The sequence below is a fragment of the Carcharhinus amblyrhynchos genome, chromosome 9 (genome assembly GCF_965287045.1).
Source record: "Carcharhinus amblyrhynchos chromosome 9, sCarAmb.v2.hapA, whole genome shotgun sequence".
Taxonomy (NCBI): domain Eukaryota; kingdom Metazoa; phylum Chordata; class Chondrichthyes; order Carcharhiniformes; family Carcharhinidae; genus Carcharhinus; species Carcharhinus amblyrhynchos.
In genome coordinates, this window is record NC_137332.1 from 57,620,193 (window position 1) to 57,640,073 (window position 19,881).

The window sequence follows — 19,881 nt, forward strand, 5'->3', positions numbered from 1 at the left end:
GTGTAATTGAGTTAAACAGAGTTCTGCAGGCACCAGACTCAAGCCTCAGTCCCCTTTTTTCTTTTCTTTAGATTTCCTTTTGACTGGCCAGTTTTGTTTTTAGCCCTGTTTGCTGAATCTGTTTGAAGTGGGTTGCCTGGTGTGCTTTCCCATGTAGCATGAGCAAAATCACCCATTCAAGCTGAAGGAAAAATTGTTACTGTTTTGAAATCCTATGTTGAAGACTGAACAATACATCACCTTCATTCATCACCTTGATTACCTTCATTCCCATTGGGTTAACAGTTGTCATTACCATAAAGCACTTACCAACTCCCCATCCAAATATCTGACTTCCAGCTTATACTGAAAAATGGCAGTGGGAAATGAATATGGATGAATAAACCTGAAGAAAATTGATAAAAGCTGTACTGTTTAACTAACTCAGCACTTTTTGGTAACCAGAGTGTGCCTTTAAAATCCAGTCGAGCTCCAGATTAGATCATTGTTGCTCTGCTTTTGGCCTGACAGACTGTTCCTTTACTGTAAACATGGATGACCCAATGTTCAGGTCACTTGCTTGCTTTGGAGTAAACCATAGGTTTATCTTCAACCTGCACACACATCCTGTAACCACCACAAACAGGCCTCTATTTAACTGACTGTCAGTTTCTACCAAGGTCACTGTGTTTTAAAGGGACACTGTACTTTTGAAAAGTAAAAGAATTTTTAATGTGTTTGGAAATTCTAACATAGATTGGACAGGCTGGCACAAAGTGAGCACAGGAAACAATCCCTGCACTGAAACAGGTGGACGTGGGGCACACCTGACATCACCAGTGAGCTTACTTGTGGAGAGGATTTTAATTTTGCATTGCTCCGCTGGTGGCAGTATCCCTAGATAGGTCCTGGAAGAGGAGGAAATCGGAAATGAGCAGGCACCATAGAGCATAGGGTGGGGTGGCAGGGTTGCATGGACAGGGAGAAGCAATCCTGAGGGCTGACAATGATCTTCCAGAGCCCTCCTTCTCCTCTTGGATCTTTTTTTTATTTACCTCTTTGGTGGTAGCCTCCAACTGTCTCTTCAAGAAATGCGGTTCAGGCTACATATAGACCACCTTTTTCAGCACAACCCAATTTTATTAAGGGTGATACATTTCTGGCTTGTAATGAGCATGCATGTCCTGCAGGCCATGTTGACTGTTTAGGTATCTGAAAAAAAAAGGTACAGTATCATCAAATGTTTAACTCTAATGGAGTTCAAAGATTGCAAAGACAAGTTACCAAATTCTGTAGAAACACCGATTGTGATACATGTTGAGTCTGTTCATATTATAAGTTGGATATCAGCTTTGAATACCTAATGCTTGGGCTGAAACAATATTACTTGGAGTAGTCTATGTTGTCAGCACTGTGACAATATTGGGACTACATTAATCAAGACTGAAGCAGAATCAAGTCCACTGCAATTTTCACAAATGTACTGTTTTTGAGATGAATTGTAGATAATGGATGGGATTTTACTCCTTGCTTGGGCGAGACCAGAAATTCCTGCCCGAGATCAATGGAGATTTCTGTTGTAGGGCCCTTGCCCGTGCCAATTCCATGGTGGGCGAGGTAGTAGAGTTCTGGCCAATGTCTCTGATTGAGTCTTCCATATAAAGAAAATATTACCGAAATTATGTTATTGTAAAGACTGAAGAGTACATGTATACAAACATATGAATTAAAAGCAGGCCGTTTGGTCCCTTGAGCCTGTTCCATGTTTCAATAAGATCATGGCTGATTTAATTTTAAACCCAATTTCACCCAATTTCTGCCCGCCCCAATAACCTTTCACTGCCTGGTTTATCAAAAATTTATCTACCTCTGCATTAAAAATATTCAAAGACTCTGTTTCCACCACAGCTGGGGAAGAGTTTGAAGTTTCATAACAAGAAAAGAATTCCTAATCTCTGTCCTAAATGGTGATTCCCTTATTTTTAAACTGTGGCCCCTATTTCTAGATTATCCCACAAGAAGAAACATCCTCTCCACATCTATCTTGTCAAGTCTCCTCAGGATTTTGTGTTGAAATCAAGTTCCAGGTCTTAATCTAATAGACTTTCTCTGAACCTCTTTCCAATGCATATATATCTTTCCTTAAGTAAGGGGACCAATACTGAACACAGTACTCAGATGTGGTCTCACTGATGCTCTTTATAATTGAAATATAACATCTTTACTCTTGTATTCAATCCCACTGGCAACAAACAATAATGTTCTATTTGCTTTCCTAATTACTTGCCGCACCTGTATACTAACCTTTTGTGATTCATGCACTGGGACACCTGGATCTCCCTGTATCTCAGAGCTCTGCAATCTCTCACTATTTAAATAATATGCTTCTTTTTCCATCCTGCCAAACTGGACAGCCTCACATTTTCCCACACTTTATATTCCACTTTGGAGTACTTTGGTTTGCCCACCATGTGGTTGAGTGGCACCATAGTAAGAGTGGTTGGCACCACTAGAATGGTCAGGTTGGTTTATGAGGAATGGCTGAAAGGTTTCTATCCACTGGAGTTTAGAAGAGTAAGAGATGACTTGATTGAAACGTAAAAGATCCTGTGGGGATTTGACAGGATAGATGCAGAGAGGATGTTTCTCCTTGTGGGACAATCTAGAACTAGGCGCCACAGTTTAAAAATAAGGGATCGCCATTTAGGACAGAGTTTAGGAATTATTTTCTTTGCGAGACTTGTGAGACTTTGAACTGTCTTCCCCAGAGGTGGTGGAAGCAGAGTTTTTGAATATTTTTAATGCAGTTGTAGATGGATTCTTGATAAGCAAGGTTGTACTATCAGTTTGAGGTCAGGCTTCTCTCTACACATGGGCAAGGCAAGGGGAAAGTAATTTTCGTGTGTGTGTGTGCATGTGTGTGTGCGTGAGCATGCACATGCATGTGTGTGTGTGCATGCCCCTGTATAAGAGCAAGAAGGTAAACAGCCAGAGAATCTCAGAGTGACATCCTGGCCATCCATTGCACATCATCCAGTAGATAAGTCAGATTGGCATTACTGCAGTGAGGGAAGGAGAATAGATTATTCTTCCAGCCTTCCCATTACACCAAGTATTTCATGACTTAAGGAGACCATAACTAGGGAGGCAAATGATTTAAAAATTCACAAAATTAAAAAAACACATTTTTATTGTTCTGCAAAAATATATTTTGGCTCCAATGACAAATTATAAGTGATCTATTTGTTACTGGGAAAGTTTCTGCTGTACAGTTATGTTCCAAGGTGAAAAGCGTCGTAATGCTTGCCTTTTATAGATCTTTCAATTTTACATTGGTTCTTAATGATTGCAAAAATATCAGACCCACATTCCTGATACATGGATGTCTTATGACTGATAACATTCTGCAGATAAAGGTGGCTATTCCTTCAGACTGTAAGTTATATCTACCTTTTGAGGGGCCTTGCTGCTGCTTGCTACAAAGATCATCCTACTGATTGCAATGCTAAATGCAATTCAACTTTTGTGTGCTAATGACGGGGAAATGCACACAGGTGGTTCATGTTCTTTCGGTCATGACTAAGAATTGTCTATTTGTCTTGCTGACATTCTCCTGTGGCTTTGGACACAGTTGATATGTGGAGGATTGGTTTTCAGTGCATTCCTGCACTTTCTGAATCAATCTCCAGATGAGCAGAGACAACTGATCAATATAGCTTTGAGAGAATGGTGCCATGTGTCATTTTAGAGTTTCCTGCTTTGCAATTTAAGAAGGCCTACTCAATAACAGACATGTATGATAATGTAATCATGACATTGCACGCTTCCATATGAACTCTGTAAAGAAACAAGAAGCCTGTGGAGAGCATTTTCATTTAGATCCATGGTAACCACACAAACATCAAGGAACTAAATGACGGCTATGGGTAACTTGTCTTGTGTTTAATCGGAGTGGTCTCATTGTCATTAATTTCAGCATTCTTAGAACGTGCACTTTTCAGCGGAGCGTCCCATACAATTTCCCTTGCTGCTTGCTGTAACTGGGAAATGTCATGCTGACCTGTCATTTAGAAAAAGCACAGCAACAAATTGAAATGGAATCAATGTGCAACAGCAATCTTATCCACAATTTGAAGATGTATTTTGCCATAAATGGTATGTTTTACCATGGCTCAGTGGATAAATACAATGTATTGTATAAATCATGCAGAACATTTTAATTTCTCCAGCTAATTTTGGCACTTCTTAACAAAAATTAGTATTTCTCCCACAATCATCTTATATCTGACCCCTGAACTCACTGTATCTGCTGCTGAATGGTTGGACCATTAAATGAACTCATGCCACTCCCAGGGCCATCCTCTAGCCCACAGTGGTAATACAGCCATTGCAGTGAGCTGCCTGCTAATTCCACCCCTCACCCCTTCACACACCTATGGAGAAGCACTTTCCCTTCTGCCTCAAACATCTTTGGGACTAGACACTTGTCACAAATATTAATGTAATTCATGTAACTTGCTTTTCTTTTTAAATTCAGAATTTGCAAAACAGGATTCGTTTGAAGTCCATGCATTCTCAGAAGCCATTCAATTCTTCAGGCAGGAAAAAGGCCACTATGGGTCCTGGGAAATGAATCATGGCACTGAAGCATTGGTGAGTCTGTACTGAATAATTACCACTGCAGTCACATCTCATTAACACTGTACCCCATCCAACTCCTCTGCATCCGTTCATGTTCCCAGATCATGTTCAGCCTTTTTCCCCCAAGACTAATCATTTTTTGTGTCTAGACGGTATGTTTTTCTGGTACTTCCTGGGGTTTCCTGCTATATTTATATGCCTGCAAGAACAAAAACACTCTAGGAAAAGTTTGGGAATAATAAAATGCTTTGAATGTTTTGCAGCAGGTAAAGAGTTACGAAATATGAGAGCATCTGGTTGAAAGTGGTATATACCTCATTAATCTACAATTATGATTTCTATTAACAATGGATGCCATGTCAATAAATTTGCAAGTGTGCTGAACTTGTCTAAATACACTAATGAAGGATGTACACAACCTGTCACTGAGTTACACAAGACTGCAATGTTTCAGTTTTAAAACACATGCATTTTCAGGGTAAGAATAGCTTTCAATTACATGGCACCTTGAACATAGTAAAAAGTCCCAAAGGATTTCACATAAAGCATAATCAGACATTAAGAGCTGTCTGTGAACCAAAGAAAGAGTCAGTAAGACATGTCAACAAAAGCTTAGTCCAAGAGGTAGGAATCGAGGTGTTCCTTGAAAGAAGAGTGAGAGGTAGATGAGGAAGGAGAGAGGGAGAGATAGATGGGGGAAAAGAGAGAGATAGAGAGGTGGTTTTGGGATGGATTTCCGATGTTTAGGGCCTCAGTCCTGTAATATCTCAGCAACTGGAAAGGAACAGTATTTTTGTTAAACATAAAGTAATGCCACTATTTGGTGGCGTACAAACATAAGTGCCAACTGGGACAATAGCTTCCTGGTGTCTGCCTTATAAAGTGCTCAGGTGATGAGTTCCATCTGGACAAACCCTTGCCTGTTACCAAAAGGATTAATTTTCAGCAGGCCCCATAGAGAGATCGATTAGAGATTTCCCTCTGGACCTTGTGGGCGTTATCACAACCCCACCTTTCTCGATCCTTCCACCACAGTTGACCTTCTGTTCCATTTTCTGGATTACTCGTATAAACCAGCAATGATTTTGGGACGCAGTCAGAAGACAGGGAGTTTGATCAGTTTGTTGGCATTTGGTGTTAATCTCAGTCCAGATCGGGCTACATTTCTCCAGTTCTGATCCTACCCAAATCAGTTTACAGTTACACTGGACCAAGCCTCCCTCTGCCCTGAGTTTCCTTCACAGAGAATGATTAGTGTGGCAATAAGAAGCAGGTGTATGTCTGGCTATAAGGTCTTTATTCAAGATGGTACTGAGCAGGGGTGACACAGTGGCACAGTGGTTAGCACTGCTACCTCACCACACCATGGACCCGGGTTTGATTCCTGGCTTGAGTCACTGTCTGTGTGGAGTTTGCACATTCTCCCTCTGTCTCTGTCTCTGTGGGTTTCCTCTGAGTGCTGCAGTTTTCTCCCACAGTCCAAAGATGTGCAGGGTAGGCATATTGGCCATATTAGGTTCTTCCTCAGTACCTGAACAGGAGTGTGGCGAATAGGAAATTTTCATAGTAACTTCATTGCGTTGTGAATGTAAGCCTATTTGTGACTAATAAATAAACCTTTTAAAAACTTTTTTATATGGATGTGGGGGCCAAAGGATTCTTGTCCTGGAATGGGAATACATTCGGCTCAAAAGAAAGCTTTGGCAACTTACTTCAGCAGCTGTCAAATGGGATTATGATTGTAGCTTGTCTGCCCCCATGGGAGAGGGGGTGGGGAGGTAACAGGGGTTCAAGATTGGGTTTTAGAGGAAAGAGCGGCACAGTAATTAACCTGGCTCTTTAAACGTAAGAGGCGATTAGCATTCAATGACATTTCTAAAGCAGCAAAATCACTTTGAGTGCAAAAACCCAAAGATTAAGCCCATTTGTGATTTAACCTGTTGCTTTAGAAGAAAAAGTGTAGTGGAGAGTCATGTGGGCATTTTAAATGAAACTAAGGAAATGAAAGCCTTGTTAGAGAATTACTTTGGCAGGAATTTTCCCACCATCTTGGAATTGATGGGGGTGTGGCAGGGAAAGTGGTGAAGAAACCCATCTGGTCTGCTGCATCAAGTGTTGTCACCTCTCTGTGCCTTTACTGAGGGTGGCACTTGCAGAGACAGCTATCAGCCCAGCAGCACCGGGAAGCCAATTAAAGAGATGATTAACTAGTAATCAGGCTGCATTTTTCCAATTCTCCCAGAGGCATCTGGAGTCCCTGCAGTGTGCTGAGTTGGCCAGCAGGAGTAGGTTGCAGGAGGACCAGGTCCACCTTTATGAGATTGGTAAATAATTGGAAGAGAATAGGGCAGTTAGAGGCCTCATGTTGCAATAGTCAATCTTTGAGCTCGCTTCCACTGAGACTGCTGAGGATTAAGGAAATCATTCTGCGCCCTTCCTCCTCACTGCTCTCTCTGAGGTGCTTCCTCTGGTGCCCCAGTCTCTGCAGCTGCATTCACACTGCAGCCACGGTGAAGATTGCCGAGCTCCCTCACATTTTGACTCCTGATTGGCCCTCCTGCCTGCTGTCCCTCACTCGCAGGTGACCTGCTAATAGGTTATTTCCCATAAAATTGAGCTGGGGTTGGAATCCAGAAATGGCCCCATCTATTTCCAGACTCTTGCAGCAGAATCCCGACATTAGTTTTATCTTTTCAGTAGAGAAAGAGGATAATATAACTGGCATTTCAAAGGAAACAAGAATGAATCAAGGACTGGAATTCACAAATGTTGATGTAAACAAAAAAAGGTATTAGAAAAAATAATGGCACTAAACAGACAAAACCCCCAGGACTTGATGAGTTCCATCTCTGGCTTTGCAAAGAAGTAGGTATGGAAATTGTGGATATTTTAGCTATTATCACTCAAAGCTGTCCAGATTCAGTAGTTGTTCATTTAGTTGGGAGATTTAAGAGAAGTGTGAGAAAGAGAGAAAGGTCAAGAAGTCTTAGGCTTGAGCTGAATAGGGAGTGACAAAATGGGTTAGTAAAGAGATGGTTGTGTTTAACGAACCTAACTGGATATACTTACTGAGGAACTAAAGTAGTAGAGAGGGAATGCCTATTAACGTAAGTTTATATAAACTTTCAGAGGACATTTGATTTTTTAAATTATTTTATGGGATGCGGGCATCACTGGCTAGACCACTACTTATTGCCCACACCTAGTTGCCCTTCAGATAAGGTTCAACATAAAATGTTAGCTAAAGTTCAGGCTCGTGGAGTTGAAGGCAAATCATTGAACTGGTTAGGAGATAGGGGCTGGGAATAATGGGCAAAATTTAATACCCTCCCCTGTGGTGGGAGGACACTTAATCCGGCGAGAAGGATGGGGACCTCATTACCTTTGTGCCTCTGTCCCAATCAAGTCCAGGGCAGGAAGGCTTGTGGATGGCCTTCCTATCCCAATGCCAATTGAGGACATTAAGTGGAAAATTATTGCAACCAATAGTGCACAGGACAGTTGCCATGGCAGTAACCCACGAACCCTCCTGGGGGTGTGAGTGGGGGGATCGCTCATTATCAGGACTGATCAAGAGATCCAGCATCAAGAAGTATAGGGGGAGGGGTCCTTTTGAGACCCAAAGATGTACCCTTTCTTCCTGGCCTGTCTTCCCCCCAGCCAGTGACCCCTACCTTGCCCTCACTTGCCTGTGGCCTGAGTCTCTCGCTGATCCTGGGCCTCTGGTGGGTGCATTACCAGCAGCTACCACCACTCCAATAGTACTACCTGCAGAGGGAAGCTGCCAGCCTCTGACTGACCTAAGTGTTAGGGGTTTGGGTGGTCTGCTCTGTGTCATTGATCCTGGGGAGTGCCCACCGCTGGCCACTTAATGCTTCATTAGCAATTAATACAACAGGCCTTTGCCAAAGGAAGTGCTTTCGCTGGTGGACAAGAACCACATCACCAGGCAGGAAATATTGGTACAAGCCATGGTTAGACCACATCTAGAGTGCCCTGTTCGATCCTGAGCAAACCTTCAAAAGGGTATATTGGTCATGAGAGGATTGTAATACAGATTCACTAAAATAGGCCAGGCCCCAAAGACTAGCGTGGTGGTGCATGTGATGATGCCCTTCCCTACTGTCATCTCCAGTACCTCATCCAAAGGAGCTTGGCAATCTGTCCAACAGGATATTCAGCTATCAGGGCAGCACTGCCAAGCCTAGCCTATTTCACACTAACTGATATCTATGCACATTTCAATTGGAAAGTCATCAAGGAAAGGATCTGTGACTGATTTTGCAGCCCCTTTAATCTGAAACTGATTGGCAAGTTGAATGTATGCAACCTGATGCTAGTTTCAGAGGAGTGAGGGACTTGGCATCTCAGAACAGAAGTTCAGTCTTGGCTGGGAGAGGATGGCAATGCCAGGATATTGTTTTGAGGATTAAGGATAAATCTTTTAGAACTGAGGTGAGGAGAAATTTCTTCACCCAAAGGACGGTGAATGTGTGGAATTTTTTTACCAGAGGAAGTAGTTGAGGCCGAAACATTGTGTGATTTCAAGAAGAAATTAGACATAGTTATTGGGGCTAAAGGGATCAAGGGATATGGGGGGAAGGGGGATCAGGATATTAGAAAACATAGAAACATAGAAAAACTGTAGCACAATACAGGCCCTTTGGCCCACAAAGTTGTGCCGAACATGTCCCTACCTTAGAGATTACGAGGCTGTAGAAACAGAACAACCACAGCACAATACACGCCCTTTGGCCATACAGGCCCTTTGGACTATTGAATTCAATGATCGCGATAAATGGCGGAGCAGGCTCAAAGGGCTGAATGGCCTATTCCTGCTTCTAGTTTCTATGCTTCCATGTCAATAGCCGAATGGGTTTGTACAAGTTGCATTGAGTGGGTTTGATGTGACTATTCAGGTGCAATGCTGCTGAGCAAGTTGGGATGGTTTTTTACAGTCAGCGAGGTGAGTGACAAGAATGCCTGGGTTGGCACACAGGGTTCAGAGTAATGGGATGGAGGGGGTAGTGCAGGTTGGCAAGTATGTTTAAAATGGCTGGGTTAGCTTCAATTGCATCAGGTGCCGTTTATTCAACGATATGACTATCAATGTGGTTGGATAGATCCAGGAATTGACCAATGAGATTGCAATGTCTCAGCAGTTTGGCCACCGCATTACCTCCTCACCCTGCTGCATGGTGGACGCAGTGAACTGGTAAGATTGCAAAAGAGCCGGAAAATCAGGTTCATACTCAATTTCTCGCCTCTTGAGATCTTACTGGCATCAGCTATCTGGCACATTGGGCATGAGGCCATATTATATATTATCATTTATTTATTTTATGTTATTTAACTCTATTTAAAATCTAATTTGAATAGAATTAGTGAGCCTGGGATGCTTTGGTCTGTGCTCACTTGCTTCTTTGGCCTCGCAGATTTCGGCCACAGAGCCCAGCCACAGCAGCAGTGGCAGTGACAGGGCTCTGCTGCTCTCTGTGCACATGCAGGTTTTTGTGCTCTATGTCGATCTCTGCTGCTATCAGGCGACTTTCGGGTGATTTAAGCCCCACCCACTTTTTGTCAGAGTGTGGAAAGGTTTGACTTTTAACTCACCCAATAGAAAGATATGAATTTCCCCCATTTTCATGCTCATTTGGCACTCGGAACCTTTTGATAAGATTGCCCCCTTTGATTGAAGATCAGGGAATAAAAGTTCAGATCGAAGAGATGGATCCGATTCTGTGCAAAATCCTCCTCCTCCTCTGTGGCTGTAATGAAGGATTGTCTTTGCAGCAGGAAGGCATGAAATCAGTGAGTTAAACCAAATATGACTAATCCTCCATGTACAAAAGTACTGTTTCTTTATCCACAAGAGAACATCGCTATGCAAAGCTATTTAGATAATTATTTATTGAAATAAAAGGGACAAAGGTGCTGAATTAAAGCCTATCAGGTAACATTAGGTGGACTAATAAGGCACACAACATTGTGCTCTAGGCGCCACCTGCAGGTTCACTACAGTTAGGATTTTGAGACTTCTTAAATACCTGTCATTGGAATGAATGAAGCTTGGTGCAGCTTCCCTATGCAGTTTTGTGTCATATCCTGGAATCAACAACAAAAATAGAAACATTGTCCATTGAACTACTCCTTTGTGGTTTCCTTCTTTAGATTCTAAGCAACCTGGTGATGGAAGAACTATTACCCTCCCTGCAGAGTGACATCCTGCCAAAAATGAAGGGCAAGAAGAATGAAAAGCGAAGGGCCTGGTTCAGCGTATGTACCTAACTCATTTCTCCTTTGCACCGCTGGGAGCTTCTTAGATGTGCAGTGATAATAACATGACCCACATGCATAATATACACAGTCAAAGTAGCAAACCTTCAGTTTCTTTTTCTCAGAGGGTGAGAATTTAACAGTCAGTTGTAAGAGTCTATCTTGCTGGTTCTTGGACACTCTCTTGCTGGTTCAGCCCTTAGCCATTATGAAGCCTTGCCCTTATTTACATTAATCACTGAGCTGCAAACATCACAAGGGCACTCAATTCCATCATGCCAGTAGATCAGCTACCAAAATGGACTTTCCTTTTACTGACAGCCAGCAAAATAAAAACTTTTAGTCTTACCCATGACCTCTGGATGTCCGAAAGAACCTTACAACGAATAATAGTGTGGTTGCTGTTGGAATGTAGAAAACATGACAGCCAAACTATACACAGCAAGATCCAACAAATGATAATGTGAAAATGAATGAGGAATATATTTTTGTGATGTTGCTGGAGGGATAAATATTGTCTGGGGATGTCTTCAAAAATAATATTGCGCGATCTTTTAAGTCCAGCTGAGAGAGCAGGCAAGGTCTTAGTCTAACATCTTATCAGAGAAGCAGGACCTCCAACGGTGCAGAATCTCTCAGTACTGCACTGGAATGACAGGATGGATTTGGTGCTCAATTCCCTAGAGTGGGAATGGAACCCACAACCTTGTGAGTAAGGGGTAAGAGTGTTATTGACTGAGCTACAGTAGAAAACAGTTCCAGTTTGCTGCCTGGATTAGGAAGCTGCATTGACAGTGTAATCTAAGGAACAAGTTTCCAGAATTCATGAAATCCAACCTAAATGTTTGCCAATGTGAAGGTGATTCATGGGCCTTCTGCAGCCTTGGGCCAAATCTTCTAAGGAGTTGCAAGTACAGTTGGATGGCCACTCTGCACCTATTTCCTTGACCAACATTGAAGCTTTGCAAATCCAGGCCTCTTTAGAAATGCAGAGCCTATCCGTTCTGGGATGCCTCCCTCAGTGTGTAGGATCTTTGAGGGAAATGAAGATATACCCTGCTCCCTTACCCTCACCCCTTTATGGCATTTGCTGCTGTATTCCAGTAAGTCTGCATTCACTAATACACTGAAAAGCTTTGGCACATTAACATAGCTTTTCAGTTTGTTCTTGAATGTGTGAGCAAAGTAAATGTGTCAGATGGTAGGGTGGGTAAATGGCAGGCTATCTGGGTGGCAGGTGACAGGATGGGTAGATTGGCCTTTCCCATTAGCTGATAGTATGAGGACGAGGGGATACATTGGTTTTGATGATGATTTAAGGTTTTGGTCAGTATTTACAGTGGGGATGTGAGAAGCAATTTTTTTATGCAGTGAGTGATAATGACTTAGAACTTGCTGTTTATGAGGGTAGTGGTGGAAGCAGAGGCAGTCAATGATTTGAAAAAAGAAATTGGATAGGCATTTGAGAAAAATATCCTGGCTAGCTTTCTATCCCCATAATCCTGTATGAACTCGCTGGATTGAATGGCCTCTTTCTATGCCATAATGATTCTATAACTCTATGACTCTGTGACTCAATCAAGTCACCTCTTAAGAGTCAGTGCAGATTCGATGGGCTGAATGGGTTCCTTCTGCACTGTGAGGGATTCTATGATTCTTAACCCTCTATATATCAGGCCATACAAACCTCATGATTGAATGTTCAAAGTCCTGCTAACAGTCTGGTGAGTCTATGCCATACCCATTCCAAGGCCAAATCTCATTTCTAAGGTACGGTCCCCAGGACTGTAGTTGTGTACTAACTGAGAGCTGTACCAAAACTTCCTTCTATTCATATTCTAATTTGCAAGCTATAAAGATTGATATTTCATATATTCCAGTAGTGTTTTTGATTAGCTTTTTGGGCCAACTACATTTTGGAAACCTGCATGCAAGAGATCTTTAAATCTGCTTGGACTTCCACTGTTTCTAGTTTTTCAATACTTAAATAATTTCACATTGACTCTTTCTCGGTTCAGAATGGTGTTGACATCCATCTGCCATAGTGTTGCCCACTGACTTAATCTATTAATGTCTCTTTGGAATTTTGTTATCTCATCAGTCTTTGTGTCCTTGGAAAACATGGATGTATGGCTTTCTATGGCATTATTTTGGCTACGAATAGTGAATAGTTGATGCCCCAGCGCAAATGATTTGGGGATATTACTTATCACTTCCTCCCAATAAGTACATATCCATTATTCATCCCTTTTGTCGACTACCACCTAACCAATCTCATAACCATGTCAATAATTTATATTCAATTCCATGAGCTTTAACAATAATTAACAATCTCTTTTGTTGAACCTTACTGAATGCCTTGTGTAAGTCCACATGATAAGATCCCCATAGGAGTCAAACTCAAGACAGTGGCAAGAGAAATGTTATAAAAGCATCTGGAGGGTTTGACCATTTAAATTTCCAACAATAATTTTAATGTTTTGATCAATTTGAATTGACTGTCCAAGATTGTAGGTATGTGTTGGCTAGGTAACAGTCCAATGTGTGATCCCTGGCAGTCTCATAATGTGAATTATTGTTTGATTGTGAGGGGAGGTTTCATGCCAGGATCTAAATGCACTTTATTCAACTATCAGATTTAGACTACATTGAACTATCTGAATTCATAAATGTTCAGTTCCACCCTAACCCTTGATATTTTTATGACCATATGATGAGTATGCTTCCATACAACTTACTAGAAATATGATGGTGTTTTTCAGATTGTGGAGGATGCTTACAATTTAGTACAAAATCAACTTGTCGATGGATTGCAGTCCCTACAAGATGAGTGCAAAAGATCTAACAAGGAACTGGAAGGGATAATTCGTTCAGATATGGATCAGATCATTTCCTCAAAGGAATTTACTGCTGGAAAACTTAAAGGTAAGTCCAGAGGCATTAAAAAAATGTGCAATGTGTAAAGGGCATTCAACTTATCAAATCCATTATTACTACAGACCATATAACATTTTTGTAGTTCGCTTAATCTCCTCAAAGAAGCAACCAATCTAATATAAAACCGAAGAGAAAACTCAATGAATTTCTCCAAGACCCTAAGCTGTTTGCACAGAATTTCAAAATATTAATCAAACATTCCAAAGCAGATTTTTATCTGTGACCAGCTGCCTTTCTTGTTGATTCATCCATGGTACTGACGACATATAAGCCATTGTTCACCACAACATCCGAACAATCTAGGCTTAGCTAACTTCTGTTGATAATAATGTACTTTAATTATCAGCACTAATTACAGAAGCATTGTATGCTTCCTGTCAAGATAATCTTCTATGGGTACTTCATAATGTTTCTACTTGTCTTCTTGCTCTGTTTAACTTCCTGCAACTATGAGATTGAGTGTAAGAATATAGGAACATGTTGAGGGCCATTCAGCTCCTCGAACCTGTTATTAAAAATCCCATCTAGTGCACAGGACAGGCTTATAAATGGTCTTTTCCATGGCCACTGTCAGTGTTGCTCTGCATTTGACCAACAGGCCTTGAAAAAAATGCATAAACAACACTCAAACTGGTTTTCCAGAGCATCTACAGCTTTTCCAGCAAAACTACAACAAATGGCACCAAAGCGAGGCAACTTCTTGTGAGCTGTCCCCGGCATACCCTCTCATTCTATCTTTTACTGTCATATATTGCCCTTAAAACTGAACTTTAATCCTCTTAAACTCTCTAATAATGTTCTTTCTCTGCACCCTAGCTATGATTGTAACACTATATTCTGCACCCTCTCCTTTCCTTTTCCTCTATATACTCTATGAACAGTATGCTTTGTCTGTATTGCATGCAGGAAACAATACTTTTCACTGTATCCCAATACATGTGACAATATTAAATCAAATCAAAATGGATGGAAGAACTTCCACAGAAATTCATCCCCAATGTATTTATAGTTTCTGCTTGAAGACTAGGGAAGTAAAGAAAGAATTTGGATTGTTGGTACTATTGTGTGCAAGGTGAAATTTGTCTTTATGGGCAGTACATACCAGGGCAATTTTCCACATTGCTGGGTAGATGCCAGTGTTGTAGCTGTACCTGAGCAGCTTAGCTAGGGGTTGGATAACAAGTCGTCGATACAACAGCTAGAATGTTGTTAAGACCCATCACCTTTGCTATATCAGTGCCTTCAGCTGTTTCTTGACATCAAAAGGAGTGAATCACATTAACTGAAGACAATGGGATGTTGGGAATCTCAGGAGGAGACCAAAATGTGTCGTCCATTCAGCACTTTTGGTTGAAGATTATTGCAAACATTTCAGCCTTTTTTTTTGCACTGATGTTTTGGTCATCAATGAGGATGGGATATTATGGAGCATCCTCCTCATATTCATTGTTTATTTGCCTACGATCATTAAAGGCTAGATGTTGCAGGGCTGTAGGCTGTAGATACATCTGAGTGACTCAGTAGACCATATCTGAGGATAGTTAAGAATTAGACAAATTGCTGTGAATCTGGAGTCACATATAGGCCAGATTAGCTAAGTCCTTGCCTAGCCTACCATCAAAGAAAAACTGTCGAGAGAGGGTCTAAAATGCAGGAGGAAATATTGTCACAAAGAGACAAAATAAAAACAGGTGCACTTACTGACTTTAAGTGAATCTTTATTTCAGCGACAGTGGCGGAAAAGGCTGATCAGGGTTGGCTTGAGAATATTCAGCCCCACCTGGCTTCTATATTGGAAGAATTGATGGGACTGATCAGTTCGGGATTCACTGAAGTCCGTTCTATCTTCGAAACTGAGGTCAACGAATTAAGTGCAAAATGTCAGAATGCTGGCAATGCTGAACAACTGAAAGAGGTAATAATAAATTATACCAATTTAACCTGATCTAATTTTTCAATCCCTAAGTTTCCATAAAAGGTGACTTGTGACCCTATTTGTACCACTGTGTGACATCTCTCCTCATCCCTCCCAACCATCATTTCTCACACGTCTTTAGGATTAACTCCATTCTCTGACTGGCCTCGCCAGCTGCCAGCTCAGCTACAAAGAAAACTACAGTACAGAAACAGGCCCTTCGGCCCTCCAAGACCATGCTGCCCGACTTAACTAAAACCCCCTACCCTTCAGGGGACCAAATCCTCTAAAGAACGTATACAAATAGAAGAAATTTGCTAATGTGTAGCTCGCAGATTTCAGTGTCAGGCAGCCATGCAGCACACAGCCATGAGCAGTGGGTTGTGATGTGGTCATTGATGCTGTCAAAGATATGCAGAATGCAGATGAACCATCTTGAGTTTATTTCCTTTTGACTAAAGGATATTTTTAGATTTCAATATACTAAGCTCTTTATTTCATGTGTTTTATGTAAACATGTCTTTCTGTAAGTTTGAGTGATCATAGAATCCTACAGTGCAGAAGGAAGCCATTCAGCCCATCAAGTCTGCACCAACCACGCTCCTACCCAAGCCCTATCCCCATAACCCCATTAATTTTACCCTAGCTAGTCCCTCTGACACAAAGGAGCAATTTAGTATGGCCAAACCACCTAACCCACACATCATTGGACTGTAGGAGGAAATCGGAGAACCCAGAGGAAACCCGTGCAGACACAGGGAGAATGTGTAAACTCCACACAGACAGTGACCCAAGTTGGGAATCGAACCCGGGTCCCTGGTACTGTGAGGCAGAGTGCTAACCACTGTGCCACTGTGATGACAGACTCGACTTTGAACTAGTCTGCTGGAATCACACTTTCCTCTTTGAAATGCAGTTGGGTGATGCCAAGGAATTTAACAGTAGACTGGGGGAATACAACTGGTGTAGTGAGGAGTATCCTTTAAAAACTGAGCTTAATTTGTATTAATATGAGATTAATATAAGGGGAGCTATACTCTGCATTCAACTTGTCATTTAGATTTTGAGAAAGATTCACAAATTTTTTTGCAGCAGGTTTGCACTCTCAATGAGTTAAAACTGCTAGATTCTTGGAACCTTAACAGTCATTAAAAAGAAAACTTCAAGAAAAGATGAGACTTTCCGCCTACATCTAGACTTGAAGATGAAAAGCCAGTTTTTGAACTCATGGGGGAGGTGGGGGCAGGGGGTAATTTTAATTTTTTTAAGCTCTCAAACCCAATCCCATTCCAACTCTAACCTGCCCACCTCTGTTTTACTGAAGGTGGAATGGGGGGGTGGGCAATTAAACCACCCCCAGAAGGTGGGTGGGCGAGTTAAATATCACAAAACGTCAGGATAGCTCACGTTTAAGCTATCTCAAGATTTGAACCTGACCAACTAGGTTTTCTGTACCTTGTGGAACCGAGCAGCTAAGTGGAAAAGATTAAGTGCCTTTACAGCACTGCCTGTAGACCAAGAGGAGCAAGAGTTCTTCCACATCGCCCAGCAAGCTTACCTTTTCCCACTCCTCAATCCAAAGTTGTCCTTCCCAGCATGGCAATAGGCTATCAGACACCCCAAGATCAGCAAGCACACTCCCCCTACTCCCCCTGCATTTATCTCCCACAACTCAGGATCAGCAACCACGCTCCCCCAAAAGATCCACTCTCTCCCTACCCCACTCTCACACTCATACTAATCCAGCTGCAGACTTCCTATCTGTTTCTGACCTGCAGCCTCCTCAGGAATGCCCACCACCCAACAGCAAGCCAAGCCTGTCCGTCAGCCTGGTATCTAGGCAGGGGCAGCTGCTTGAGATAAAGACATGTGTGTGAAGCGGCTTTAAGCTGGGACATGGAAAGGAAATTAATGATTGACACAACCCAGGATGTTTGTGTAGAAAAATGTGTAAAGTGGAGGTATGTAGGAAAGGTCAGAAAATGTGCAGAAATTTAGTCTGAAGGGAATTTCCAGTTACCAAAAAAAACCTGCTCATTTGTGTGTGTAAGGGACAAAGAGTCAGTATGCAAAGAGGAACAATTCACAGAACTTATTATTAATTACCTCAACTTTAGGAAAACACGTCTTTTTCGGTTACCAATTTCTTACATTGATCTTATTTATTTTATTTAGTACCTGAACCAACTGATGAACCTTCCTTTCAATGCTGTAAAAATGCAGCCTTGTTATAATAAAGTTAGCCCTCTTCAAGACCAGATTCAGGAGCTGAAGAACCGGTTCAAGTTCACCAATACACAATGGCTGATTCAGACAACTCAGAACTTCATGCAAGAAGTAGGTACAGTATTCTAGGGTGCCCACTAGCAGATCTCTAACGTTCCACAGGCTACGTAGGTCATATGTGAATCTGATGGAAATATTCACAATAATTCCCCAAATAGCTCAATGTGTATATGCAACTGACACAATCATCCATTTTGTCTGGACTGAAATGTTGATAAATAGTGGTGATATAATGACAAACACATTGAGCTAAACATATGGGCTGAATTTGCCCAGTCCATTAGCAATGGGCTAGGAGGAGGAGGGATAGCTGGCAAAATGGCAGGCGAAGATGCCGGAGAGGAGACATCTTCCGGCTGCTATGGCATATTGGTAGAGGTGGGAGAGTTTCTGGCTTGGCCACTCACCACTTGGCCAACTAAGCCACTTAAGTAGCCAATTAAGGGCCACTTCCCACCTGCAGGACATGGGAAGACCATTATGTGAAACTTGGCAGCTTCGGGGGAAGCCCTCCTTTATGGGTACCCCATGGCATATGGAGGGATCCCTGGTGACAAGCTATCTTCATGGCAACAATAAGTCCACTTCCTCTTGCTGATTGCTGAGGTTTACCTGCCTGCCTGGCCCTACTGTCCCCCCCTACCCAACTCACCGGTCTTCGCGGATGCCTTACCATTGCAGCAGCCTCTCCCTGGAGCTGTGGCTGCAGCATTGACCACCTCAAGCAGTGGCATTGCTGAGGCTGCCTGCTGTTACAGGCCAGAAGCTGTTGGGAGCAAATCACCATCAGCAGCAATATATTGCAAGGGGCTTATCGTTGGCTGGAATAGGGTTGGCTCCTCCTCCTGGTGATGGGATTTCACAGTGGGTGAACAAAATTCAGACCTTTAAACTTGGATTCCTAATTTAGTCTTACTGGATAAAACCTTTCATTTATTACCCTCAGCTGATGGACAATGCAGTCTACACATTTCAACAACTGTTGCCTGACTTGTTGAAGAGCAATCCAGCAAAAACTGTAACATCCATTGAAAAAGTTAAGCAACGAGTTTTAAAGGTAAGGAACTTATAAAATGTTTAATTGCAGTAATACTAGAGATATTTGCACATTAAATTTATCTGCCATACTGAACTTGACTAATTATCAGTAAAGAAAGTCACTGTGTGAAGCATTGTCTGCTGGCATGTTACCAGTTGTTAGATGTAAGAAGGATAAATGGAACCCTTGTTGATTGATGAGATAACAGTGGTGTTCCTGACAGATCTGTACTGGGGCATCACCAGATACTTCAATAACCTGAACGAATAGAAACTTATATATGCCAGGTTGGAAATGACACAGGCCCAGATATTTGCTTCCAGGTCAGGTGCACAGAAACGAGAATTTCTCCCCAAGTTCTTTCAAGGAGTTTTAATTGACTGAATCATGGCATCCTACAGTGCAGAAGGAGGCCTTTTGGCCCATCAAGTCTGCACCGACCACAATCTCACCCAGGCCCAATCCCCATAACCCCATGAGTTTACCCTAGCTAATCCCCCTGACACTAACGGGCAGTTTAGCATGGCCAATCCACCTATCCTACTCATCTTTGGACTGTGGGAGGAAACCAGAGCATCTGGAGGAAACCTACGCAGACACGGGCAGAACATGCAAACTCTACACAGACAGTGACTCAAGCCTGGAATCAAACCTGGGTCCCTGATGCTGAGGCAGCAGGGCTAACTGCTGTACCACCGTGATGTTTTTGTTGCACAGGTATGGATTTCTGTTGTATGCGCAACATTCAATCCTAGCAGCATGTATAGGGTTGGAATTACGACATTGTGTCTCTATCAGCATTGTGGGC

The 19,881-nt window shown here is 42.1% G+C and overlaps 1 protein-coding gene across 2 annotated transcripts in view; it reads left to right on the forward strand.

The window, feature by feature from the left end:
• LOC145347836 (protein Niban 1-like) overlaps positions 1-19,881 on the forward strand; it is a 111,995-nt gene that overhangs the window by 79,085 nt on the left and 13,029 nt on the right. For both annotated transcript variants that reach the window (XM_080195739.1, XM_080195740.1), the window contains exons 6-11: positions 4,517-4,632; positions 10,792-10,896; positions 13,659-13,821; positions 15,561-15,748; positions 17,924-18,085; positions 18,981-19,091. In XM_080195739.1, the coding sequence (XP_080051865.1) occupies positions 4,517-4,632; positions 10,792-10,896; positions 13,659-13,821; positions 15,561-15,748; positions 17,924-18,085; positions 18,981-19,091 (845 nt within the window). The remainder of the gene's footprint in view (positions 1-4,516; positions 4,633-10,791; positions 10,897-13,658; positions 13,822-15,560; positions 15,749-17,923; positions 18,086-18,980; positions 19,092-19,881) is intronic.